The sequence below is a fragment of the Mytilus galloprovincialis genome, chromosome 5 (genome assembly GCF_965363235.1).
Source record: "Mytilus galloprovincialis chromosome 5, xbMytGall1.hap1.1, whole genome shotgun sequence".
Taxonomy (NCBI): domain Eukaryota; kingdom Metazoa; phylum Mollusca; class Bivalvia; order Mytilida; family Mytilidae; genus Mytilus; species Mytilus galloprovincialis.
The window spans coordinates 62,068,091-62,095,341 of record NC_134842.1 but is presented as its reverse complement, the minus strand read 5'-3'; the positions used below and the strand labels follow the sequence as shown (position 1 = coordinate 62,095,341).

The window sequence follows — 27,251 nt, the reverse complement described above, 5'->3', positions numbered from 1 at the left end:
TACATGTCTTACCCAAAAAGTAACAATATTACCTTTCATTTTAGGCAACTAGTTAGTTTAACCATATTCTATTTGCAAAAGTAGCAAAAGGGATTCGGGACACAAGTTATAACAACATTAGTGACGTCCTCTCTTAATATAAATACAAACACATTGTACATTAGATAATGACAAAAACACATAGTAGGAATGCTTGTAATACATACTCCAAACGAAAATAAAATAAAAAAAATACGATATAATAAGGAATAATACTAAAAAAAACTGGACTGGAGTGAAGAGTTGGAAAGTAGTAATTTAGAATGTTAATTGATTGTTTTAAATCTTTAATTGTGTTATTCTGATATAAGATTGTACAGACTCAAACATTTCTTTGTTTTGCTGAAAAGAAAGTTCACCGTCACCAGCCAATATAAAGCTTGAGATGGATATAGCGTATTTCTCCAATTTTGAAAACAGTATTTCTCTTGCTTCGTTGTGAAAAGCGCACTCTAAAATATAGTGTATACTATCCTCAACAGGGTGGCCACAGCTGTAATGCATGCGGGACTGGCCCCTTTAATATTAACACGATGTAAATCTGAATACAAAGAACTGCACATATTTCTAAAACGTGTATGAATAATATTAAGTTTTCTATCCCCACAACTGAAAATAGGAAGGTGGCTGTATCAATTTGGACTTCATCTTTTGTTTAAAAATATCTATATTTTTAAACGTACGTATTTCGGGGTTAATTTTAAGGCTATTCCCGCATTCAATAGTAGTAGATGTAAAAAAAGGATTTTCTAGTTATGTCAAGTCTTTAACCGGGTACTACATAATTATCACTGTTTCGCAAATCGTAGTTAAGATATTTGACCAACAAGTGGGGGCATTAAATCACAGAGAACATTAGATGCCTTTCTTCCACTTGTTATTTATTGTATCATATAGCGCCGACTATAGATAAAGCTTGATTAACCCATCACCACACCAGGTTACGACGTTCCGGTAAAAATATTTAATTTAAATCGCGAACCGTTGAAGAAAATACATGAACCGATTATAGCAGATTGTCACTACATGTTGATATTGTAAAATATTAGGTGAAAGTCGTAGCTAGAATGAAACTTTTGTCAAGTGAGCGCAGCGAACGAGATAAAAAAAAACATTCATAGTGTATCGAACAGTTATCATTTCACTATATCAAGGATTTGTTAACTAAATCCTTGACTATATCAATATGCAAAAATATCATCGGTTAGCTTTTGCGTCTTTTTAAAGTGTTTTCCGTTTCAGTAGCAAACGGAAGATTTGATAAGTTCGTGTCATGACGTCGCTGATATATATATAAAATCTTTTAGGGTTATGGATTTTATTCACCTTCTATGGGCCCCCTTTCTAGGGTCGCCTCGATAGTTAACCGTATTTATAACCAGGGCCTTCCCAGTTTCTATACTAACTTAGAATAGAAGGTCCCTGGTATATCGAATAATTTATCGCACGCAGGACCTTTTCTGTTGCGTTTTGTTGAAAATGGACCGATCATCATTAACAGTAGACGTGACGCCATGATCCGTCATGGACCCTCGCACCCCCCATGAAATCTACTATAACCCCTGATCCATAGGAGCTAGGTTACCACGTGACGGCTTTGACCCAATCAAATCGTATTTACTTTTCGATCCATTTCGGTGATTTCTACACGTTCTTCTCTCTATTGACGTCATCCCCTAGAATTATTTCTGTTGATCGATCATCAGATCATGTCTAATTTGTTCGGGCAGGTAAGTACAGGCAAACCGGCGCTAATTCAGGGGAATACGACCCTAAGGGACCAGCCATTTAGCCTAAATTAAATAAAGGGGGTATAATTGACTTTTTTTCGTGCATAGCGCGGGAAAATATATTTATTTTTCAACGCGGCATTCCGATAATACTTTTTTTAAACGCACCAGCTCTTTCTCGAAAAGATTTTTACAGTGTAGTGTACTGCCAGTGAGACAAATAATATCAAAATTATAGAAACTTCTACCAGCTCTAACTCAAAATATTGACAATTACGTGTTAAGGGGGTGTAAAATTCAGTTTGACAGCTTCAGACATGATAAATTTTGACCTTTTAGAACTGGACCAATTCACTACTTCACATAAAGATTCATTTAAAATCAAGAAATAAATTGGGAAAGTGTATTAAATAAAACATGCAAGTTATACACTGTTTACACTAGGGAATAATATATATTCGTAACCAAAGGACGATAACTGTGTCCTTGGCCCTAATAGGACAGAAAGACTTGACCAATCTTTATAGATCTTTATAAAGCTTTGCATGACCTAAGCTTAGGCAATAATGAGATAGTTTGACAAGTTTCATGGCCATTTGTCATATAAGAGAAACTGGGGTCATTTTAGTATTGACATTTGGGTGTTTATTTTTGACCTATAATTTAAATATCTTCAATTGTCAAGATTTTGGCCTAAAAATTTCCTGTTTAAATGCTCTTGAATATTATATATTGAGTATTAATAGCATCTGCACACTCATTTTATTTATCAGAATGGATGTACTGTAATTATACCAAAGTCAAATTTATATGAGCATATATTTGAAAATAGAGATTTTCCAATTCAGGGAAGCCTTATATAAATATGCATTTTTCTCAGCCAATTTGAAGTTTTTGAAGTTTTTTTAAAAAGCCTAAATTATTCTTTCATATATATTAAATGTACTTTAAATGTAAAGAAAAGTTACAAAAAGTATACCACATGAGTATAAAATGGTCTTGGGCCATGTAGTACTGATAATTATTTAGAGTTGTACTGCAGAAAAGGGTGTCCCCTGGTCCCCTATCTAATTCTGTAAAGCAAAATTATATCCGGGTGAAATTTGATCCAGAGGAAAAAATGTCACAGTAGTTGTTGTTATTTTTTTATCCGGAGGAAAACATTTCCCTGATATATTTTTTCCTTTGCCGTGAAATTCTATCTGGGAAGTTAACTTATTGAATAGTTATTAGAAAAAACTTCTACTTTACAAATACTATGAAATAAAAATTGTGTATTTGAATTAAACCTGTCTTTTTTTAAAATGTATTGTAATGGGAATTATTTCACAAATTATCATTGAAAAAAAATCCTGAAAAAAATCAAGTAAATATCATTCTTTTAAAAAGAAAATTATCATTAAACATAAGAAAGAAAACCAGAAATAGTTTTAAAAATAATAATTGTGAAATAATATCATGATTAAATAAGGTAAGTGAAATACATGTAAAAGTGAGTTGTTTTCAGATCTTAGTACCACTGTGTATCATCGCCACCGGAAATTGGGTACTAACGAAGCGGAGATAAATAGAAAAAAAAGTAAACAAGTTAGGAATTCAGTCAATTTAAAGCATTTCCACTCATTTGATGAGGGTGCCGCTTAAGAAATGATTTTCTGATATATAATTCTTTAAATTATTAGGCAGATAAGTACAAAATTGATACAAGATTTTGTGTAATACTCCAAAACTTGCCACTTAGTACCGGAAAATTTCGAGGTCGATCGTCCTCTATCCCCCCATTCTCAAGATATTGAACTGTTTTTCATTATTTTTCCAGACACGTTTTTAGATTATTATAGTGTGGCATCATATCTACTGAAATTTGTTGTCAAAAAGATGTATTTTAAAGAATATAGACCATGAAAAATAAAGTCTAGTGTACGGCAACTTGCTCGTGTTGACAAATTTACTGTATGGCAACTTGTTTTTAACTGTATGGCAACTTGCTAATTTTAGAATAGTTATTTACCGTCCTTTCAAAGAAAATATTGTATTAAAAGTTCAAATATCTAAGGGGTGGGGGAGGGGGGGGTTCCCTTTTAAATTAAACTGTTTTTGTCTTTTTCAAGGTTTTAATTTGTTTAAAACTGTTATTTGACTGATAAATTTAAAAACCCTTAACTGCTCGACCCACTGTCTGTAATCTGTTTTGTTAAAATTTGCAATGTTGTTAACTGTTTATTTGAAATTGAGATTCCAGTTATCTGTTACTTAATACTTAAGTGTTCACATGTTTTTTTACATTATTTTCTCTGTTAACTAATCTTAACTGTAATTTACAAGAATCACATGCAAATTTGGTGTCCATTCCTTTTTTTACGTTGCTTCCGCAAAGTAAAAAATCTTTGAGTATGGTAAATCCTTGATAAAATTGAGAATGGAAATGAGGAAAATGTCGAAGAAACAGAAGCCCGACCAAATAGAAGAAACTACCCAACGCAATGAGAAGATTATTCACTAGGATGGGTGTCAATTCACAGATAGGAAAAAACTTAGAATTGACACTCATAATTTTTAAACACCCTCTTTCCCTTCCTTCCTAATAAATAAGGCTTACTATTTGAGTTATGCATGTGTATATTTATGGAAAGAGAATCGTCCATAGATTTGATTTCCAATAGTAATAATTGTGAAATATAATTTTTTTTTGTGTAACCATGGCAACAATCAGCATTTATTTGACACCAAATATTGCAAGATAGGGTTGAACATGTCACAAAGATCTCAAAAATTTGGTCCAAAGGAAAATGTCAATCAATAAGAGTGAAAGCTTTCCTGAAACCATAGACATATATCTATCAAAAGGTAAAAAAAAATATATGCATTTCTGCGTTTTTTTCCATAAAATTGAATTGAAAAGATCGAGCGTCAAATCTTTGTTGAAAAACAATACAATTTTTTTAAATCTATGGCGGTACGGATAGGAACATATGGACGTTCAAACTGTAAAATGGCTTCTAAAACATGTTAAAAACAATCTAAATGTACATATAAACCCACTAGGAAGGCTATATATTATTATTCAACTATCTAAAAATCAATTCAATTGTACAAAAACTTTCATATTTAGAAAATTCACCATGGCTATAATGCGAAACTAAACTTGTAACTGTGTATTGATACACCCGAAGCTGTCTCCTAAGTGATCATGATCAATCATTTAACTACAAAAAGCAGGCGCGGATCCAGCCATTTAAAAAAAGGGGGGTTCCCAACCCAGAGTAAAAGGGGGGGGGGTTCCAACTATATGCTCCCATTCAAATGCATTGATCGGCCAAAAAAAAGGGGGGGTTCCAACCCCCGGAACCCTATCTCCTCTGGGTCCGCCACTGAAAAGGGGGTAGAAGTTCAATGTTTGTTTCTTGAAACATATAAATGAACCAAAATTTAAAAAATGAAATAAATACAAGACTATATAAAAATGTAGCAAAGGTTACAGACTCAAGTTGGGTCATGCAGGTGCAACAAATGAGGCAGTGTTAAACATGTTTAGAGATATCTCGTACCCCTCTTTATACGTCTAACCAATGTAGTTATATCTGCCTTCTATTTGTTATATATCAAAAATGTTATAAGGAAAGGCCACTTCTTATCCAGCTAAAACCCTGGTCAGTCCTATGATGAAAATAATTCAGAAGTATGTGGAATGTTTGATAAGTTATATTGACCCTGAGTACCTGGACGGAATCGTGAAATATATAAAGTACCTTTACATTTTGCAATTCGTAAAATAACTGAACCGTGTGGCCTGGTAGAAGAGGCCGAACAATGATGACTTGGTTCTCAAATTGATGTCAAATTTGCTAGTCTAAGACTTCAGAAATGTAAAGATGGACCAAGGCTTTTTTATATCAGCTCAGAGTTCTTAATTGGGACTTGGAGATGAAAGAGCGCTTCAACTTGTGACACCTTACATGTTACTTTCTGATTTATACACTGGTTTTGATGATTTAAAATAAAAATGAGTAAACCTTCGTAATTCCTTTTAATAAAATCATGTAAGCAATGAGTCGTATGAATACCCTGACTGAGATGTAACCATAATTTAAAAGAGCTACCGCCATAAAAAAAAATAATGTTCACGCCCTATAGTATTCACTCATTCTAACTGTTTGTTACACTTTCCTACGTCATGACGATAACCCAAGTTTACTACGACTGATTGACATAAAACATTTACTCAGATTCAGATTCAGATTCAATAGTTTATTAAAGTCTCACCACATACATACAAGTATAAACACAATATAATATCAAGTAGACAATATAAAATTTAGAATGCATGTGCCATTCTTAAAAGAACTATGAGAGACTGTTATATACAATTTTAAAACAACAGAATTAAAACATAAGTTTTGTTATTTATACAAAACATAAAAGTGCAATATCACCATGCACATCCAAGGATAAAACCTGATACATTTTGTACATGTACATAATAAAAATAACTGAAACAGTTTGATTTTTAACAGTATAAGATACTGTTTCGTCGTAATAAAATATTATTGCAGGTTTTGGCAACAGAACTACAAACATTTTCATTTTTGAACAAAAATATAAATTTTTCATCATCTGACAAAGTTAAAAACATATCATTATGTTGAATTATATCAATAAATAAAGACTGCCTTAAATCTTCATATAATGGACATGTTAACAATACATGTTTTTCATCTTCTATATTATCACAATTGAAACATAATCTTTTATCTAAATCTAATCTTTCGTAACGACCAGTTTCAATTTTTAAAGGTGCTACTCCACATCTAAATTTCGCAAATGCACTGCGATAACGAATAGGTATATTTTGCAACAAATATTGTTCAGTAGAGTATGAAAATTTAAACAATTTATAAGTTCTTAACTTATTTCCTTGACCATACTCAACAATATACATAACCAGAAGAAGCCTCCCTTTTGCTGTTTGAAGCATTTTCGATTATTCATGACATAGTCCTTTTTCTTGGAGTCGATCACTCCGTCTGCTTTTCCATCCGTTCAATTGTCTGTCCATGTGTCAATAAAAAAAATATGGTACTTGCCACAGGCACTTGTCTCAGAAAAAAAATTTCCTATATACCTTAATATAGGAAATTTTTTTTCTGAGACAAGTGCCTGTGGTACTTGCGTGTGATGGATATTTATCTTATTTGCTATCATACCTCATCTCCACTGTTTTTATCTATAAAAAAAAAGAAGCTAGCACCAACAAAAGAGGAATGGACGGTTTATTTTATTGAACTTATACAATTCAACCTAACAACAAATAAGAAAACAGTCGTTAGTAGTATAACGATATATAAATGTATTTAGGATATCATAATATGGTTGAAAAAAACCTTTTTGTACAAAATCGAAAAGCGGTACGCAACGAGACCTTCTGAACTGAATTAACGGCATATATTTAATAATATTTGATAAGTAAGACATTTTGTATATTTGTAAGCCTGTAAAGCTTTGATATCAACAAAATATCGTCACTTGATATTATTTAAACAGTGATTAATTTACTCTTAAAATTATAATATATTGCAAGACGCCGTACAGACAAAAGTTGTTATTTTGCAATTCGCCGTACAACGTTCTGCAATTCGCCGTACAACAAACAAACAATGTTTTTGTTCATATTCTTTAAAAAACATGTTTTTGACAACAAATTTCAGTAAATATGATGCCACACTATAATAATCTAAAAACGTGTCTGGAAAAATAATGAAAAACAGTTCAATATCTTGAGAATGGGGCGACAGAGGTCGATCGACCTCGAAATTTTCCGGTACTAAGTGGCAAGTTTTGGAGTATTACACACAATCTTGTATTAATTTTGTACTTATCTGCCTAATAATTTAAAGAATTATATATCAGAAAATCATTTCTTAAGCGGCACCCTCATCCAATGAGTGGAAATGCTCTAAATTGAATGAATTCTTAACTTGTTTACTTTTTTTTCTATTTCTCTCCGCTTCGTTAGTACCCAATTTCCGGTGGCGATGATACACAGTGAGTACAAATATAATTAAAACGTAAAGGTAAAAATATAGTTGCATTACTACTGTTAACAGTAATGGAAGAATTTGATTATGATAATAAATTATTTGGGAACAAAGATGTTGTTGTTGATTATATGGAAATCAGATAAATTATAGCATAACAATATATTGGAACAAAAGCAACTTTAACAGCTGGATAGTATTTATCTGTGAAATGTTATCTGTCTTATTAAAAATTCATGTTGTAAGTCATCTTGTTATATAAATTAATATATATAAAAAATAAGATTCAAGGAAATATTTCACTATGAAATAGATTCAGGAATATATTATATTAATATCTTTAAAATATAAATTGCTCATAATTACCTCCCTTTGATAAATTATGCAAATTTGTTCTACCTTTGTGAAACCTTTTATAATTAAAGTCAGGTATATATTGATTGCGGGTAACTTAGTTACTAGTTAATGGGACTATATTTCACAAGGTTCTGTGAAATATGATACGGCAAATATATACCGGAACATTCTACCCGCATAACACATAGATTTTCACTCCTATGGAAAAATTCTACCTGTGAAATACCATGCCTGGAAAAAAATTACCGTGACAAATTATCCTCAGGATAAAACATCACAGAGGAAGAAATAAACCGTTACAATTCCACCTCTGCCCCGCTTCAGTTTTAAATTTTTTGTCATGGTAATTTTTGATCAAGTTGAATTTCAATCGACTTGAAACTTAGTCATGTTAGTAAACAAGTTCCCTAAGGTATTATTTTTCTAGTTTTAGTTCCAAATTATTAACTTTTACCCCATTTTCACGGTACACTGAACATAGATAGTGCGATTGAGTGGGGTATCCACTTTCTATATGCATGGACACTTTCTTTTCACTTAAAATTGACATTCTTTTTTTCTGGAAAATGTCCTCTTTCAAACTTTTTGTTCTCTTTCCATAAAATATGATATGTCTGATGAGCCTGGTAAAAAAACGTGTTACCTCTATCATTAAAGTAAATAGTTTGTAATTATCACTCCAAATTTTTCCAACCCCACTTATGCATAAATTTTTCTGCAGCCTTGTGTATAACTACATGTATATATCTGTAAAATATAAACAGGGAGATTTAACTAATAGCAACCTTTAATATTTATTATCCCTCTTTCTAATTCTAATTTATGACTTATTATGTCAAAAGGTATTTTAAACAAATTTTGTGTAGTCATTTTGTTGGTTTTGTGTCAAGTTGTAGTAAGTGGAGTTTGTTATTTATTTTAGGATGGTAGACTTAAGAGTCAGATTCCACTGAAAGTTTATTCTTCTAATAGAAGAACTCGAAAGCTATTAGGAGCAGATTCATACAACCAACTAATCATCAAATGTAAGTATATATTTATACCGTGGTCTATTAAGTGTTTTTCATTTGTCAACTTTTTCCTATCTAAATTAAGAAAACAAAAAAAAAGAGATATTATAACATATATGTAGATGCATACATACAGCATATCAATGGTAGCCCTTGAAGATCCTTCAAATTCAATATACATTGTAAGAACCATTATTTACTCTCTAACTTTTGTTCAAAAAAGTTACTAGGAAAAGATGAAAATGACCTTGTGACCTTTCAAAAGGTCAACACATCCTGATGGAGTTGAATTGTGGTAGTCCAATGTATCTGTGACTTCCAGTTCTCAAGCATGTCAAATTGAGAATTGCATTTTATTTTCAAATATATCCATTGGCATTGTGCACATAATGAGTGAGGAAAATTGCCTGATTCCATGTTGGTGAATTGAAAACAAAACATCTTACAATTTACAGATAGCTGTTACCATTTTGGAGATATTTAGTTTTGATAAATTGAGAGTAATTAAGGCATCTTACAGTATACATTATACATTCTTTAAAAACTGTCAGGTTTAGTAGTTAGACATGTCAGATGTTAACTTATCATGGTATTTTGTCTGATCAATATTGTTTTAACTTTGACAAGACAAATTTTACACAATAAATATTACCAGAACTAGTGTTTGATGGTTTAAAAGCAACTTTTCAAATGAACCTAAATATCAGGACACTATATTTTTGCGCATTTTACTTCTGGTTAATTTGATTTGTGTGTTTTATTTTTTAATACAAATTTCAAATCTGTGTAGTTTTTTTTTAAGACCGCAAAACAAATTTTCGTCCGTAAAATGGTATGATGTTGTTGTCTGCGTTGTTGTCTGGAGACTTATTTTGTTTCCAGACAATAACTTTAGTTAAAGTGAATGGATCTCTATGAAATTGTATAAAAAGGTCCAATACCCTAAATGGAAGGTTGGGATTGAAATTTGGGCTGATGGTCCTTACTGTTTTGGAATTGCGGGCTCTAAAGGGGCAAAAAACAAGCATTTTTTTACTTTCAGGATATCAACTTATGTATAAGCATTTCAATTGCTCTGAAATTGTACCACAATGTTTAATTCCACAGGTAGAAGGTTTAATTGATTATGGGGGTTATGGTCTCAAATGTGTAGGAATTTAGGGCCAAAAAAAGGGCCAAAATAAGCATTTTTTTGTCTCGCCTTGACGAGGTCAAAAATCGAGACATAGGTATGCTGTTTCCAGCGTTGGCGGTGATGGCGTCAACAATCAATGTATTAGCTTGTGATTAAGTCTAGTTTATGGTGAACCACAAGTGGTAGGTCTATCATATTTGGTATGCAGTTGAATAAGTATTGGCACATCTCAAATTTGTTGGGACAGCCTCTTCAATTATGGTCTATTGACTTTAAAACTTTTGCTTTTTAGCTCACCTGGCCCAAAGGGCCAATGAGCTTTTTTCACCACTTGGCATCCTTCGTCCATCGTCGTCGTTAACTTTTTACATTTTAAACTTCTTCTAAAGAACCATGCACTGAATGGAATGACACCAAACATGGCATGAATGTTCCTTATTAGGTGCTGACCAAGTGTTGTTACTTTGTCGTCGATCCATCATCCAAGATGGCCGCCAGCGGGGGACTTGGTTTAACATAGGACCCTATAGAAAATGCGTACAAATGACTTCTTTTAGAGAACCACTGAATGGAATGAAACCAAACATGGCATGAATGTTCCTTATGAGGTGCTGACCAAATGTTGTTTCTTTGTAGCTGATCCATCATCCACGTTGGCCGCCAGCGGGGGACTTACTTTAACATAGAACCCTATGGGAAATGCATACAAATGTCTTCTTTTAGAGAACCACTGAATGGAATGAAACCACAAACATGGCATGAATGTTCCTTATGATGTGCTGACCAAGTGTTGTTACTTTGTAGCCCATCCAACATCCAAGATGGCTGCCAGCATTGGGGACTTAGTTTAACATAGGACCCTATGGGAAATGCATTCAAATGACTCCTTTTAAAGAACCACTGAATGGAAAAATACAAAACATAGCATAAACATTCCTCATGAGGTGCTGACCAAGTGCTGTTAATTTGTAGCGAATCCATCATCCAAGATGGCTGCCAGTGGGGGACTTTTGAATGATATCAAACATAGCCTGAATGTTCCAATCCTTATGAGGTTGTGTTGTTACTTTTAGCCATATTTTAATTTTTTGTATATGCTATCAAAAATCCAAGTAGAATCAGGTGATTGATACAGGCTCTTGAGAGCCTCTAGTTTTATATGAATTGAAAAACCCAGGTTGTTTCAGGTGAGCGATACAGGCTCTTGAGAGCCTCTAGTTTTACATGTATTAGTTGTAGGTCAATGATATTTGGTATGTAGTTGTATATTAGCATTAGCACATCTCATTTCCATGGAGATTATTTGGCTTTGGCCCTTCAGTCATGGTCTATTGGCTTCGTAACTTTTGTTTATTTTACATGTATTAGTTCAACAACATAGTTTATAGCTCAGTAGCAAAAAAATGAATAATTTAAGATCATTAGAACACACATGCATTCATTCTGTGTCAGGAACCTATGACGTGTCAACTACTTAATCACAATCCAAATTCAGAGATGTATCAAGCTTAAATGTTGTGTTCATACTTGCCCCAACTGTTTAGGGTTCGACCACTGTGGTTGTATAAAGCTGTGTCTGTGTTTTTCTTAAATTGAAATCTCATTTACATAATATGCTCTTCTGTAATACAATTTTCTGATTTCTAACAGGCAGGGAAAAGTTCAACCTTCATGACTATGAAGAAGATAATATAAAGGTCGTTCTATATGATGATGGTATGGAAGTGGATTCAGATAGCTTTCTTTTCTTAGATCCAAATACCAGCATCATGATATTACAAGGAAATGAGATATGGTCACCACAACTACCTCCATTAAATGGTAAGTTTACATATATATCGTCCACATTTTTTATTTGGCTACACATATTTGTTGACGTAAATTGGTATAGCACTTGTCAGCTTCTGTCCACAATTACCATCATGATCCATATATTATACTGACCCATATGTATGGTATTTTAAAAGTCACCAGCACACCATATAACAAATTTATCTAACCGACTATCTTCATGAGTAGTATTTAGACTAGCATGTCTTCAATACTTAGTATCAAGATCCTACTTTCATAAATGTCTATACAAAATCAAATGCCAAGATGAACACTTTGTTAGATTTAAATGTGTTTTATAAAATTATTTCTAACGTTCAACAATAATTTCTTCTTTTTTGTAAATAGAATGGCTGTGTAGGAACATGCATATAATGGGTATCTATACGTGCAAATAAATATGTATCAAAAACTATTGTGTGAACTGTTACATAATGTAAGTCTCATGTTACTGAGGAATGACAAATCAGAAATATTCAAAATCAAATAATTACATTAGATGTATGTTTCATTATAATATTTTATTTTGATTGGCTAACTGCATATTACGTGTCATTCCGTAGGCAATTGCATCACTCAATAACACTTTTCATTCATGATAGCACGTGGTCCCACAAAAAAGTGCACAGGTGAATAAAATACAAAATTTATAAAATTCGTGTTTTCATGATATCATAGCTAAAAAAATGTAATTATAAGTATTGAATGCTTCTTTTTGTAATTCTATAGGGGTGTAAAAGCGTTGACCGTGCACACATTTTTAGTATGAAGCGCTTCCGCGCTTCATACAAAATGTACTTCGGTCAACGCTTTTACACCCCAATAAATTTAAAAAAAGAAGCATTCAATTCTTAATTGATACTGTTACAGATGACCATATAAGCGATGTAAACATAAATAACAATATGAATAGATTAAACCAACACGTGCTATTGGATTTTTATAGGTATGTTTGATTTTATCTTATAGATTAAAAATTTATGTTTATCATTGTTTTTAACCGTATAAGAATGATTTTATATAGATCGAATCAGTAATCAAATGATTTACCGTAGTTTCACTTTCATTGTTGACAATGATTCTTTTTCTTTAAATAACCTGTACACGTATAATGCATGCGTTGTCAATCTCTAGCTAGGTGTTAAATTGAAGTTCACATGAATACTGATTTTCTGAGGTCGGCTAATTCACTTGCAAGTGAATGAGTAATTATCAATGTTTCTTCGCTTAATTTGACAAAATTGAACCATTTTGGCTGCTAAAAGCGAATTATTATTTCACTTTTTCACTTTCATTATTGATTGAACAAAAAATATCTTACTGAAGATTTTAGTGAGATTTTTTATATATCTCGTAGCTAGTGCCCCTCTAAAACCTGTTATAAATTTTATCATCTTTCCTATAAACCATTTGCAAACCAAATGAATAGAGATTTGTTATCAAGTTTTGAAATATTTGTATTTCTAACAAATATTTTGATAAGAAGGAGATTTCTAAAATTGACCAGAAGAGTCCAGACTCGATCATTTTCACATATGTATGTGTTATTAACCAAAGCTTTGTAGATTAAAAAAATTCAAAGTTTTGTAAACAGGAAATTTATAAAAATGACCACATGATTGATATTCATGTCAACGCCGAAATGTTGACTACTGAGCTGGTGATACCCTCAGGGACGAAACGTCCACCGGCACTGGCATCGACCCAGTAGTTTAAATACTATTTTATCAAAAGTATTAGGATTATCATTTAGTACGCCAGACGTATTTCAATAAAAAGTGATTAAAGTACGATGACTGTTTATAGATTCTTATGGTATGTTGGTATCTCCTCCGAAAACTGATATATTTATTACAAAAAATAACCAAGGGTTAAAATTCTGTTGTTCAACATGATTTAAACCCTGGTGATTTGATAGCATATATATTATTACTGTGGTCTCTCTTCCACACTTGATACACGCAGATGTCCGTTGTTGTGTTGCGATTCATATTTTACAGAAGAAATAGCTTACTTTGACCTAAAATTATATACTGGCTTCTTTAAATCTATATATCGAATTTATTTATATGTGTAATTGCTCATTTTGTATGTGTTTTTATTTAGTTCCAGTATAACGCGCCAAATGTAACGTTACATGTTCTTGTTTATGAATAACTTGTGTATTACGTCACACATAGTATAAAATATGGAACACATGTTCCGACGTTGAGCTTCTCTCCAACAACCTACATGCAGTTAGCTGTAAAATAAGTCTCTTTTAAATGCAGTGCACCAAGTAGATTTGCTTTGGTGATAGTTTTTAGATGCAGTGCACCAAGTAGATTTGCTTTGGTGATAGTTTTTAGATGCCGTGCACCAAGTAGATTTGCTTTGGTGATAGTTTTTAGATGCCATGCACCAAGTAGATTTGCTTTGGTGATAGTTTTTAGATGCCGTGCACCAAGTAGATTTGCTTTGGTGATAGTTTTTAGATGCCGTGCACCAAGTAGATTTGCTTTGGTGATAGTTTTTAGATGCTGTGCACCAAGTAGATTTGCTTTGGTGATAATTTTTAGATGCAGTGCACCAAGTAGATTTGCATGCACCCAGTATGCTGAGAATTCAAGTTGAATGCATGTGCACTAAGTAGATTTGCTGCACCCAGTACGCTGAGTATTTGAATACTGTGCACCAAGTAGATCTTCTTGCACCGAGCAATTGTTTTATTAAACTTGGTGCAAGTAATGCACCTTGCCGTATTGCTAATTATATTATTAAAGTATTTTGCATCATGAACCTGACTGTATTAATTTGATGTATTATTTAAATAGAAATAATACAATTAACGAACTTCCATTATGATTTTTATTATAACTTCCTTCACCAGAGGCCCACATAAGTAACTACTGGTGTATAGCCTGACAAGAAAACCCTAGAACATTACAATACCATAGATTACCTTAGCTGTATTTGGCATAACTTTTAGTATGATGAGTTTATTTGGTATCTCTAAATGACGCCACCATATAATTTGAAAATCAGAAGGAAGTTTTCTTCTATCAATCCCAATGTTTTGTTAAGATGTTGAGGCAATTTTGAGTTTTTGTAGGATGTGTTCATGGACAAACTTTAGTATACCATAATACATTTGTGTAATATGTCCCATTTAAGACAGGCTTATAATACTAGTGTTACACTTATGACATGTATGAGTTAATGCAGCAAGACAAATAGTCCCCTTCTCATAAACATCAACATAAATTACATATTATTACTTAAAAGAAAAGTATAAAACAATGAAGCACTCCAACCCTTTTGGAAAGCTAAAAATTGTAAGTAATTTAAACTTGAAAACTTCGGACAATTGTTTGTGAGTGAAGTGGTCGAGTTAATACACCAATAAATTCCTTTAAGGAGGCTTGCTGGTACAAATGTATAAGATTTTCAGAAAAAAAATTAAAACATTTATTTTTCATTACAAATTTTATTGATTACCTTAAGAAGCTGTTACTTTATCATGTGGTACAAACATCATTCCAAAAAATCAATTCGTGTTGGCCCAGGTGAATTTTAAAATGTAAATATCATTGTAAAATCTCCAAATTATCTCCCTTTGGTGCTAAAATGCCATTTTTTGGCATTAAAATTGAAATATCTTTAAAACTCATAGGTGACCTATATTTTTTAATGTTGTTTTCGAATAAGCTGTGCATAAACTAAATAATTGTGAAAGTTTCTGTAATTTATTTATTTTTTCCTATTAGTTCAACAGAAAAAAAGGACATTAACAAAAACGTATGCTTCTTTCGAAGGCAGATTGTGAGCGTAAATGAACGGTGACCCCATTTTTTTTCATATCTTTTCTACTCAGTATATGATAAAAGTTCATTTATAGAAAAATATGGCAAAATCCTATATTAAATAAAAAATTTGATTTAGACCCGTGAGCGCCCTTAAAAAGGTGTTTGATCCTATAGTAATTCCAATTTCAAATATAAGTCTGTTTTATGTTGATGTTTCATGATTTTGCAGATGTTGCTAATTCAAACCAAGCTACAGCTAGTACAAGTAGTGAAAATCCAAGTGAGTATGAAGCTATTTACACATACAAATATTGCTCATGTAAAAAATTTCATTAAAATGTGCGATTCATCTCAAATAAGCTTACTGGAGGAGTAAATATGGTCCCGTTGAGGAATTTGCCCGTTATACGTTTTTCCCTAGGGAATCAAGTCAATGTCTGTACTTTTACTAGGAATATTAAAGGCCAAAAGGAAAAGTTTACCAGGAAAGTAAGTCCACGGCTGGTGAAATATATCTGGCCTTTATTATCCTGGGAGAATTGTCCAAAGACTTGTTTTTCTATTACTTTTTAGCTCACCTGGTCCGAAAGGCCAAGTGAGCTTTTCTCACCACTTGGCGTCTGTCGTCGTCTTCGTTAACTTTTTACATTTTGAACTTCTTCTAGAGAACCACTGAACAGAATGAAACCAAACATGGCATGAATGTTCCTCAAGTGTTGTTACTTTGTAGCCGATCCATCATCGAAGATGGCCGCCAGCGGGGGACTTAGTTTAACTTAGGACCCTATGGGAAATACATACAAATGACTTCTTTTAGAGAACCACTGAACAGAATGAAACCAAACATAGCATGAATGTTCCTAATATGAGCTGCTGACCAAGTGTTGTTACTTTGTAGCCGATCCATCATCCAAGATGGCCACCAGCGGGGACTTAGTTTAACATTGGACCCTATGGGAAATACATACAAATGACTTCTTTTAGAGGACAACTGGATGGAATGAAGACATACATGGCATGAATGTTTCTTATGATGTGCTGACCAAGTGTTGTTACTTTGTAGCAGATCCATCATCCAAGTTGGCCGCCAGCGGGGGACTTAGTTTAATATAGGACTCAATGGGAAATGCATACAAATGACTTCTTTTTAAGAAACACCGAACAGAATGAAACCAAACATGGCATGAATGTTCCTTATGAGGTGCTGACCAAGTATTGTTACTTTGTAGCCAATCCATCATCCAAGATGGCCGCCAGCGGGGGACTAAGTTTAACATAGGACCCTATGGGAAATACATACAAATGTCTGCTTTTAGAGAACCACTGAATGGAATGAAACCAAACATAGCATGAATGTTTCTTATCTGGTGCTGACTAAGTGTTGTTACTTTGTAGCCAAATTTTATCTTTTTTATATGAATTCAAAAACCCAAATAGAGTCAGGTGAGCGATACCGGCTCTTGAGAGCCTCTAGTTATCAGCTCACCTGATCCGAAGGGCCAAGTGAGCTTTTCTCATCACTTGGCTTTAGTCATCTGTCGTCATTAACTTTTACAAAAATTTTCTCCTCTGCGACTACTGGGCAAAATTAAAGCAAACTAAATGGCCACAATCATCATCTAGTTGAAAAAAATGTGACCGGGCCAAACAACCAAGGTGGCCACCATGGCTACAAATAGAGCATAGGGGTTTTGGGGTTATATTTCAAATACCAAAGCATTTAGAGCAAATCTGACAGGAATAATATTGTTAATCAGGTCAAGATCTATCTGCCCTGAAAATAATTTTCAGATGAATCTGACAACCCATTGTTAGGTTGCTGCCCCTGAATTAGTAATTTTATGGAAATATTGCCGTTTTTGGTTATTATCTTGAATATTATATTATATTATGTTCAGCAAAGTAAGATTAACAAAGAAATCAACATGATCAAAATGGTCAGTTGACCCCTTAAGGAGTTAATGTCCTTTATAGTCAATTTTTAACAATTTTTCGTAAATCTTAGTAATCTTTTGCAAAAATCTTGGTTTCCATAACTATAGGGCAAAATTTAACTAGACTTGGCCACAATCATCATTGGGGTATCAAGTTTAAAAAGTGTGCCTGATGACCCGGCCAACCAACCAAGATGGCCACCATGCTAAGGGGTTTATTGACCATTTTTGTTGCATATAAGTTGCACATTAGATGTTCACGTAAGAAACTTAAACATGATTGCACATGAGGTTTTTAACATGCAAATTAGGTGAGCATTTGGTGAGCAAAAAATTGCACATATGAAACTAACATAATTTGCATGATAAAAACCTCATGTGCAACTGCTCATATGAGCTTTGCTTCACATGTGCATTTTATTAGATTGCTCATATGAGTACCGGGTAGTTGCTCACATGTTGCACACATGAATGTTATAGTTGACCAAAACAAAATGGCTGCTTCAAAATGGGAATATTTTTCAAATTTAAATGAAAATCTTAAATAATTCAGTTGAAAATAAAATAACTGATACATCCTGTTAAAAGAGTTATTCTTTAATTATTGTCAGTTAATTATGGTTCTCATATCATTTGGTCTTTTTTTTATTTAAACAATAGTCAGGGTAATGACTAAAAACATAACATTACATAATAAAACTAATAGAGGGACTTGCAAGTTTAGTACATAATGATTAATAAGTACTGTATTTAAAAACTTTAAAAAGGAAAAATCTATATGCATGTAGTACTTATTTTGAAGCATTGTTACCTGCATATTTATTTCCATAAAGGACTTAAAATTGTAATATATTTCAAAATCTGACACAAAAATGAACATAATGAAATAGAAATGATAACTTACAAATAAATAACAACAGCCACACTGGTTTTATCAGATTTCAACAATGCTATTTTCTTCAAATAGCACATAGGGCTTAACATTTTTCATATCCATCTCCCTCCAATTAATGCATGTATTGCGTGCTTTGAATTTGAATTTACAGGAAGTACATGACTGGGCATGTCATTTTGAAAAAGCTCATATGAGCAATGATGTAGGTTAGTTTTGAATGGTTAGAAGAATGGAAAAACTTTTCAAAGTATAAAACTAACCTAAAACTAATATGGATGATAAAAGCTCACCTGAGGTTTGAATTGCACACCTGAGCATTATGTTAGATTTTTGTGGGCACATATGAACTACCAATCTGCACATATGAGCAACCTGATTTGCATACAATTCCTACTTGCATCTCATGTGCTTCACATGTGAAACTTATGTGCTTTTGTTAGCAATTTCTGTACGGGAGGCTCTTTAGAGCCTCTAGTTAATTTATTCTTGACCTGATAATGCATGATATATTTTACCAGTGTTGGGATCTGCGTTAACAAATACATATTTTCTTTTATTAAAAAAATATCCTGTAAAAAATTGTGACCAAGAGTGCTATTCTAAAATTTTCATTTAATGACCTGTCAAGGGGGAAACCCCCCACAAGTTGTGACAGTCAGCAGGTATACTTCATTTTTTTTTTCTTCTAAAAATTAATGTGATTTTTTTAATATGATGACTTAATGAATCCATTTCCTATTAATGTCAGTTATGTCAGATGCTTATACATAATGTTAGTTTTCACAAAATGATGAATTTAAAAACATGTATAAATTCTTTATTTTAGATCCACAACAGTTACTCAGTTTTATAGAAAACTTAAAAGTTGCAAAAAGAAAAGCTGTAAGTTATTGATAATACTAGTAAGGCTTGATTTTTTATGCCCCACCTACGATAGTAGAGGGGGATTATGTTTTCTGGTCTGTGCGTCCGTTCGTCTGTTTGTTTGTCTGTCCGTCTGTTCGTTCATCCGTCTGTCCCGCTTCAGGTTAAAGTTTTTGGTCAAGGTAGTTTTTGATGAAGTTGAAGTTCAATCAACTTGAAACTTAGTATACATGTGCCCTATGATATGATCTTTCTAATTTTAATGCCAAATTAGAGTTTTTACCCCAATTTTACGGTTCACTGAACATAGAAGATGATAGTGCAAATTTCAGGTTAAAGTTTTTGGTCAAGGTAGTTTTTGATAAATTTAAAGTCCAATCAACTTGAAACTTTGTATACATGTTCCCTTTGATAAGATCATTCTAATTTTAATGCCAAATTAGATAATTTATTCGAATTTCAGTCCACTAAACATGGAAAATGATAGTGCGAGTGGGGCATCCGTGTACTGTGGACACATTCTTGTTCCTGGTGTTCTCTTATTGTTACTTCAAAAATTTATGATACATTGCAGACAAACTGATAGTGAAAGTGATTAATAATAAATGTTTAAAAATATAGGCAGTGATCAAATGCAAGGATCTGGAAAATTGTTCACCTAATTTTGGTCATTTATTTGAGATAAATTAAAAGTTGGTGGTTTTTTCAGTAGAAGATTGTCAAAATAACATTTTAAAAATGAGTATGCATCAGTGAACTTGTTTTATCAGTACAATGTATCCGGTCATATCCGGCCTTAAGTTGATCTGACTCAAAGTCAATCGGTACCAAGTCAATTTGGCCCTTTGTCAATCCGGCCCCATGATATGAATAAAAGTTATTGACTGGGGGATTTTGTGACAAATTTTAATAGTTTTAATGAAATCACTGAATTCAATCAAAATCAAAATTGATTAAAATATGTAATTAACAGTTAAATAATAAATATATAGTAAACTCAAATAAATATCTGAAAAATAAGACTTAATAAACACAAATTATAATGATAACCTAAATTTAGTGCAGTGTTACAGAAACACAACTGTGATGATCTGGGACTCACAACCTGAATGACTTTCTGTCTCCTTTTTAGCTCACCTGGCCAAAAGGCCAAGTGAGCTTTTCTCATCACTTGGTGTCCGTCGTCCGTCGTCGTTAATTTTTACAAAAATCTTCTCCTCTGAAACTACTGAACCAATTCGTACCAAACTTCATCTGATTGATTCCTAGGGTATCTAGAATAAACATGGCCGCCATGGCTAAAAATAGAACATAGGGGTAAAATGCAGTTTTTGGCTTATAACTCAAAAACCAAAGCATTTAGAGCAAAATTGTTTATCAGGTTTTTGGGGTAAAATTGTTTATCAGGTCTAGATCTATCTGCCCTGAAATTTTCAGATGAATCAGACAACCCATTGTTGGGTTGCTGCCCCTAAATTGGTAATTTTAAGGAAATTTTGCTGTTTTTGGTTATTATCTTGAATATTATTATAGATGGATATAAACTGTAAACAGCAATAATGTTCAGCAAAGTAAGATTTACAAATAAGTCAACATGACCAAAATGGTCAGTTGACCTCTTTAGGAGTTATTGCCCTTTATAGTCAACTTTTAACCATTTTTCGTAAATCTTCATGATCTTTAACAAAAATCTTCTCCTCTGAAACTACTGAACCAATTCAAACCAAACTTCATTTGATTGATTCCTAGGGTATCTAGAATAAAGTTTGTGTTTTAATTCCCATTTCAGAACAGAAAATGAAAATGAATGGGTTTTTTTGTGCATAACTACATATTATGAACTGAAATCAATGTCAAATTGGGTGGGGTTTTTTGGTCATGTTTTCACCACTGCCTGATTCTTAGGCAGTCTGGCACTTAATCACTATCCAATATTTCCCTGAGGCATTAATATAGCTATAAGAAGTGCAGATAGATATCAGATGAGCTATTATATTCTGCTAGGAGCCTCTAGTTCCTGTGCATGATCATTATAGTAAATTATCATATTTGCAATAAGATAGAAACACAAGTTGATACGATAATACAGAGTGAAATTTAAGTGTAGATAGCTTCTAATTTAAATAAAAATAAATAAATTTTGTGTATTTACTGTCTTCTGATTGGTTAAAATTATTAGTTTTATTTTCAATGTTGTCAATTTTTATGGCGACACGCCCACTCTGACGTTGTGTATTCATATGCCAACATGTGTGCACGTTGTTATTGTCAAAATATTAATATTAAACGTTTCACATTTTACATAATCCGCTTAGCGGATTATTCAATGTGAAGAGTCAACAATTAGTTTTATGGTTAAAAAAATTCAAATTAAATAATAGCCCTTCATTAAATATATGTGATGTCTTGTATCTTTACAGGTAACATCTGTTTCTGAATCAAGGAATAGTTCTAAAAAGTCTAAAATGCCCCAATTTGTGAGTGTCTCTACAGGATGGATGCATTATGATTATGCTGACAGAAAATTCAAGCAAGTCAGAAGCAGCACAACTCAACAGTTGCCAAGATCGGACTTGACTATACCATCAAGTTCGAATTATGGTGAAACACTGAAAATAATGGAGAATCTCTACTTCCATCATGGAAAAAACTTCAGGGGAAGAGTGTCATCCATGGTAACACAGTTGGGTAATAGCCATGGGGAGGAAATACCAAACTTTACCAATATATTTGAGTATGGAGTAAGATGTTCCACCCAAAAGTCAAGGATTTATCTTTTAACCAGGAAGAAGGTAGGTCTGTAAGAAACAAGAATGATTATTTGTCTAAACCTACATCATCTTCACATGTTTTTTCAGTTTATCAAAAGTTAATTAATTAATCCCAAGTAAAGTGGAAAGAAGTTGCTTGGAAGTTTCTTAGCCTTCCCAGCTCACATATGTAGTAGTTTATGTTGCCTGGCAGTTCTTAACCATTCAAAATTAACCAGTTACTTCATATACAAAAATTAGCAGTTTTTCTAATCCTTCACAGTTATTCTGGCAGTCTATTGGCAGTTATTTTTGTAAAATATTTGAATTAGGTACTAAAAACTGCTAAAAACTGCTAAGGAAAATGTAAATATGGTCATGATATTGTGCATTATTCATACTAGTAGCTGTTTAAAAAGTAACAATAACATAGAATAATTATCAAAAACAAAAATATATGTTCTATGTCATCCAAGTTCATGGTTAATATGTTAAGCTTTTATGTATTACAATTAAATATAATGATGTCAGAGGTGCAACATGTTATTTAGTATCAATTTAGTCATCTGATATATTTAAGAAGGAAATGGAAATCAAGATTCATGCAATTTTTGGATTATATACAAGGACATATATACTTAGAATTAATAACAAATGTACTTGTTATATTACTTGATTAGTAATCAAAATAGACAAAATATATTCTAGATACAAATTTTTGCCAACAACATGTTGGTAAAGTCTGTGGTTGAAGTTTTTAAAAACAACATTGACTTCATTAAACCTTTCCTTTGTGGAAATTTAATGAAGCATTTAAGAAATGTTTTAAATTTTGAACAGGTGATTTAGAAGCAGATGTTTTAGAGAGCAGGACATCCGTTTTTGCACACATTGTCCAGTTTAAAGATACATGTACCATCATTCCAAAATTTGCATAATTTTATTTCAGATTGCTGATGTATTTTGTGTGACAGATTCTTCATCTGCAGATGAAGGAAATGATCCAGGTCTTGTAGCATCAACAAGTTCTAGTCCTTATACAGTTAATGCTGGTAGATGTTCACCAACAGCTATGACTCCACAAAATCAAATGCAGACTTCCTGGACAAACTTTAATAATTCTCCTCAATCCCAAATGGATACAAGAACTCCTCAGACACAAACAGCAACTTGGACAGACTCCATTATGCATGTGCCTGCTGGCACACCTACTGTAAGTATTTGTTTAGACATCTGCAACTCAACACAGGATACCTATCACTTATAATTCATTATAACAGAGCTCTTGTCTGTTGGATGTCAAAATAACTAGTAGCAACAAACCTAAAAATCGCAAATGACAAAAAAGTAAATAGCTGAGACCTTACAAGCTTTAGTGAAAAATAGGAGTGTGAGGCTTGCTGAGAATTTTTTACCTGTTATGGGACAGTAAAAATGAATTAAAAATTTTCTGACAATATAGGGTCACTATTGCTATGGAATGTAGGGTACTACTGTCAAGAAGATACTTCACTGCTAGTATCAGAAATATGCAGAGCTATATAAATTAGCATGTATTTATTATGTCCCCCATCATAGTTGTGAGATTTATAGATATTTCTCATGAATGACTGGAGTCGGTTGACAATTTTTTTCTACTGTTTCTTTTGCATTATGTTGCCCCAGACAAAGTGGGAACAACCTATTATTTATGTTTGTTTCTGTGATATTATTTTTATCAACGGTTTTCCAGACAATAACTTGGAAATGCTAATCTCTCTGAAACTTGCCACAGAAATAGGTGTGCAATCAACTTTTGTAATTATCAAAATTGCTACTATTGAATAATTTTAAAACCTTGAAACAAAATATTAGTTTCTGCATTCAATATTTCACAGTCTTAGGTGGAAACAGAGTAGACTGAGGTGGACAGCCCAACATGGACTGTGGAAATGACAAAATACACCAGAGCTGTAGTAAGTTTGTTTCATGATACATGTTTATTTCTAAAGTTAAAACCATTTATATTTATGTACCAGTCATTGTTGCAAATCTAGAGGATTCAGAATATAAATACTAGTAATTTGACAATAATTATATTTCAGGTTTTGGTGCCTGTTGATAGAAGGTGTTCCATTTGCTGTGATAGAGAAAGGAATGCTGTGATTGTTCCTTGTATTCACACTTTTTGTTTAGAGTGTGCCCTGCAAATAGAGGGCATGGGCCAGGATTGCCCGCAGTGCAGGGGAACAATAGAGGATGTCAAAGAAATGTTTCTGGATTAAAACACTGCTATTTTAGATATGTTGCAACTAATATTTATTTTCAAAATCAGCAATGAACAGTGCAGTTCTCAATTTTTTTTTGTTATGAACCTATTTTTATCTACTAAAGTGTAACATTTTTTCATTGTGAATGATTGTCAGAATGTAGTTAAAAGGACAGAACTACCAAAATTATGGTTTAAATCATGTTTTACTTGTTAGTTTTGGTTATGATATAGCAAAGTTGGATACAATATTCTAGTAGATTAACATAATGAAAATATTTTTATTTTGCTTATTAACTAAGTTTATAATTTTACCCAACTCTTTAAGAGTGGAGACTGTGCTGCATCTATACCTTGTTTTATACTTTCAACTTTCTATACTACTGTATAGAATGATATCACATTTAGTATGTTACATTGACATGATGATTTATACCTTGTTTTATATTGCCTGACCCCTGCTTTTTTGTTAGCAGAAGGTCATAAGATTTGTAATGTGTGAGTTTTTTTTATTCTATTTGTGAGCACTGAAGATTTGTGCAGCATATTATGATTTCTAAATGACCTTTAAAAGTTTGTTCTTTTTTATATATTTTGATTCTGTTTTATTTTTTACTGGAATCTATACATTGAAATTTTTTTTAAAAATGATGATGTTTTATTTAGAATTTTTCTCAGATGCTAGTATCTAAAACATACTGCGAATATAACATATTATTAACCAATTTATCTCATCAATTTTAAACAAAAAAGTTATGTTTTGTCTACATTTATAACTTGAACTATTTTGAAATCCACCAATAACATTTTTTTTAATCAGTTGACTCATTTTAGAGTAATTGCTTCTGAATCATTTTTCCATTTTTGTAATTTTTTTGGCTACTATTTAGAAGTTAATCAGAGATTGACCATGATATGCATGACAAAAATATTAAGCTTGACAAGGTTGATGTCCTTGTAAAACTAAAACAAAAAATAGTCAAATTTTATGAGGAATAATACCCTTGAAATGGCAAATTGGTGTTTCAGTAACTATTGTATTGAAAGCTTTATTTGATTAGGACGATCAAAGTAAGTTGCCACATCTTATTAGGAAGACAGTGTTTACAACCATGCAGAATATAGATGGGAAAGGACAAATTATATAGTTTGCCCCTGAAATGATGATTTTAAGACATTATTGGGAGTACAAAAGATATATGATTAATAACTGTCAAACAGCAAAGATACAAAGCAATACAATATCTACTTGTACCTGAAGGCAAATTCAACTGCAGCTCTGACAAATTATCCTTGAATTTCAATTTTGCTGTTTTTGGTAAATATACTGAAAGATGTAGCATCTGCCATTTTTTTTCTCACTCATCTGGGAACCTCGAATAGTGTTAATAGCATTATAGTATTTTTATACATATATTAATAAACTGCAGTCCATGGTTAAGAAAATAGTTTTTCAAATTTGTAAAGTACATATTTGACGCATTTATGTTTTGATACCAGTATATTATAAAAAAAATATTAGACTAATAAAATGTAGATAGTATGCCATTACTGCATGTTTTGTTTGATACTTGTCTTTTCCATGTTTTATATAGCCATAACAATACTTTTCTAGTCTTTATGTTTTGTTTGTTTATAGCTGAAACAAATGATTTCATATAAAAGAAATTGTACAAATATTTATCTTTTTTATACCTGCATTATGCTTGTAACCTGGATAGCACCTTCGTTTTTTTAAGGATTTCCTTTAAACTTGGATGAAATAGTATGACTGAACAGTTCAATGCATCATCGATGATCAAGTGTTAACATTACCAAGGCTTTTGGACAGTTTGCTTTAGCAATAATTTCTTAAGGCGTCGGCCTCAAATCGGAAGTGGTAAACTATCTCAAATGTTCTGCTCCAAGATAATATAGCACTAGTGTTTGAATACTGAATCTAGGAAGATGCATTTGAAATTTTGAGTTACTACTCTTTTTAACAAGGGTTCAGCTCCAATAAAAAAGAGAATGAATGTGCACCAACAATTCAGATGAATTTAACTTCATTTTGAAAATTAGAATCACAAACACTACTTTGAGGATCTGCCATGGGCTGAAGAGAAAAAAATTTAAAAAATCAAGAGAAGGGGTTTTATTTGTGAAATTTTATATGACCAACATGAAAAAAATGATTTTTGGTAATTCCTGAAGAGCCCTTGGTTAAGGTAGAAACAACAAAGCTGAGATTAGATATATATTTGAAATAATACACATCTATAGCCTATTGGAAGTAATACACATCTACAATTGCAAACTTTCCAGAAGTGCTATCCAGCACCATGATTAAGAAAGCCTTTAAATAAAAACAATTTACTTCACAAAATAAACGACTGTGGGAGGACCTAAAAGCCAGTCAAGGTCCATCATCGCAAAAAAATAAAACTATCTCTTCAATACAACTATAGGTCAAATATTTAAGTCTAATAACAGTGCAAACAGTAGTGAAGATTTCATAAAACGTAACAGGACGTTAAGAAAATCAAGGTTTTAAGTTACTCAAAGGATCAGAGACCATGTACACATAGTACATGTATGAAAGAGGATCATTACATACTAATAGGGTTGTATGTGTATAAGCAAGGACGTACAGCTAACAA

General features: G+C 32.4%; 2 protein-coding genes across 2 annotated transcripts; both read left to right on the top strand.

Moving 5' to 3' along the window:
- The first annotated feature begins 1,650 nt into the window (after positions 1–1,650).
- Positions 1,651–13,110, top strand: LOC143074099 (lipid transferase CIDEB-like). The gene is made up of 4 exons (XM_076249647.1): positions 1,651–1,769; positions 9,084–9,186; positions 11,957–12,127; positions 13,106–13,110. The coding sequence occupies exons 1-4, from the start codon at positions 1,749–1,751 to the stop codon at positions 13,108–13,110; spliced, it is 300 nt and encodes a 99-aa protein (XP_076105762.1). The 5' UTR covers positions 1,651–1,748.
- Positions 13,111–16,048: 2,938 nt separating this feature from the next.
- Positions 16,049–26,270, top strand: LOC143076206 (uncharacterized). The gene is made up of 5 exons (XM_076251907.1): positions 16,049–16,201; positions 19,577–19,632; positions 22,035–22,406; positions 23,314–23,577; positions 24,449–26,270. Exons 1-5 carry the CDS (start codon positions 16,126–16,128, stop codon positions 24,626–24,628), a joined length of 948 nt encoding a protein of 315 aa, XP_076108022.1. The 5' UTR covers positions 16,049–16,125; the 3' UTR covers positions 24,629–26,270.
- Positions 26,271–27,251: the final 981 nt, after the last annotated feature.

Bases quoted from the DNA above. Each gene is read 5' to 3' on its own strand.
- LOC143076206 (XM_076251907.1), top strand. From the start codon at position 16,126: ATGTTGATGTTTCATGATTTTGCAGATGTTGCTAATTCAAACCAAGCT. The intron at 16,202-19,576 runs GTGAGTATGAAG...TCTTTATTTTAG, and splicing joins TACAAGTAGTGAAAATCCAA to ATCCACAACAGTTACTCAGT. The intron at 22,407-23,313 runs GTAGGTCTGTAA...ATTTTATTTCAG, and splicing joins ATCTTTTAACCAGGAAGAAG to ATTGCTGATGTATTTTGTGT.
- LOC143074099 (XM_076249647.1), top strand. From the start codon at position 1,749: ATGTCTAATTTGTTCGGGCAG. The intron at 1,770-9,083 runs GTAAGTACAGGC...TATTTATTTTAG, and splicing joins TGTCTAATTTGTTCGGGCAG to GATGGTAGACTTAAGAGTCA. The intron at 9,187-11,956 runs GTAAGTATATAT...GATTTCTAACAG, and splicing joins CAACCAACTAATCATCAAAT to GCAGGGAAAAGTTCAACCTT.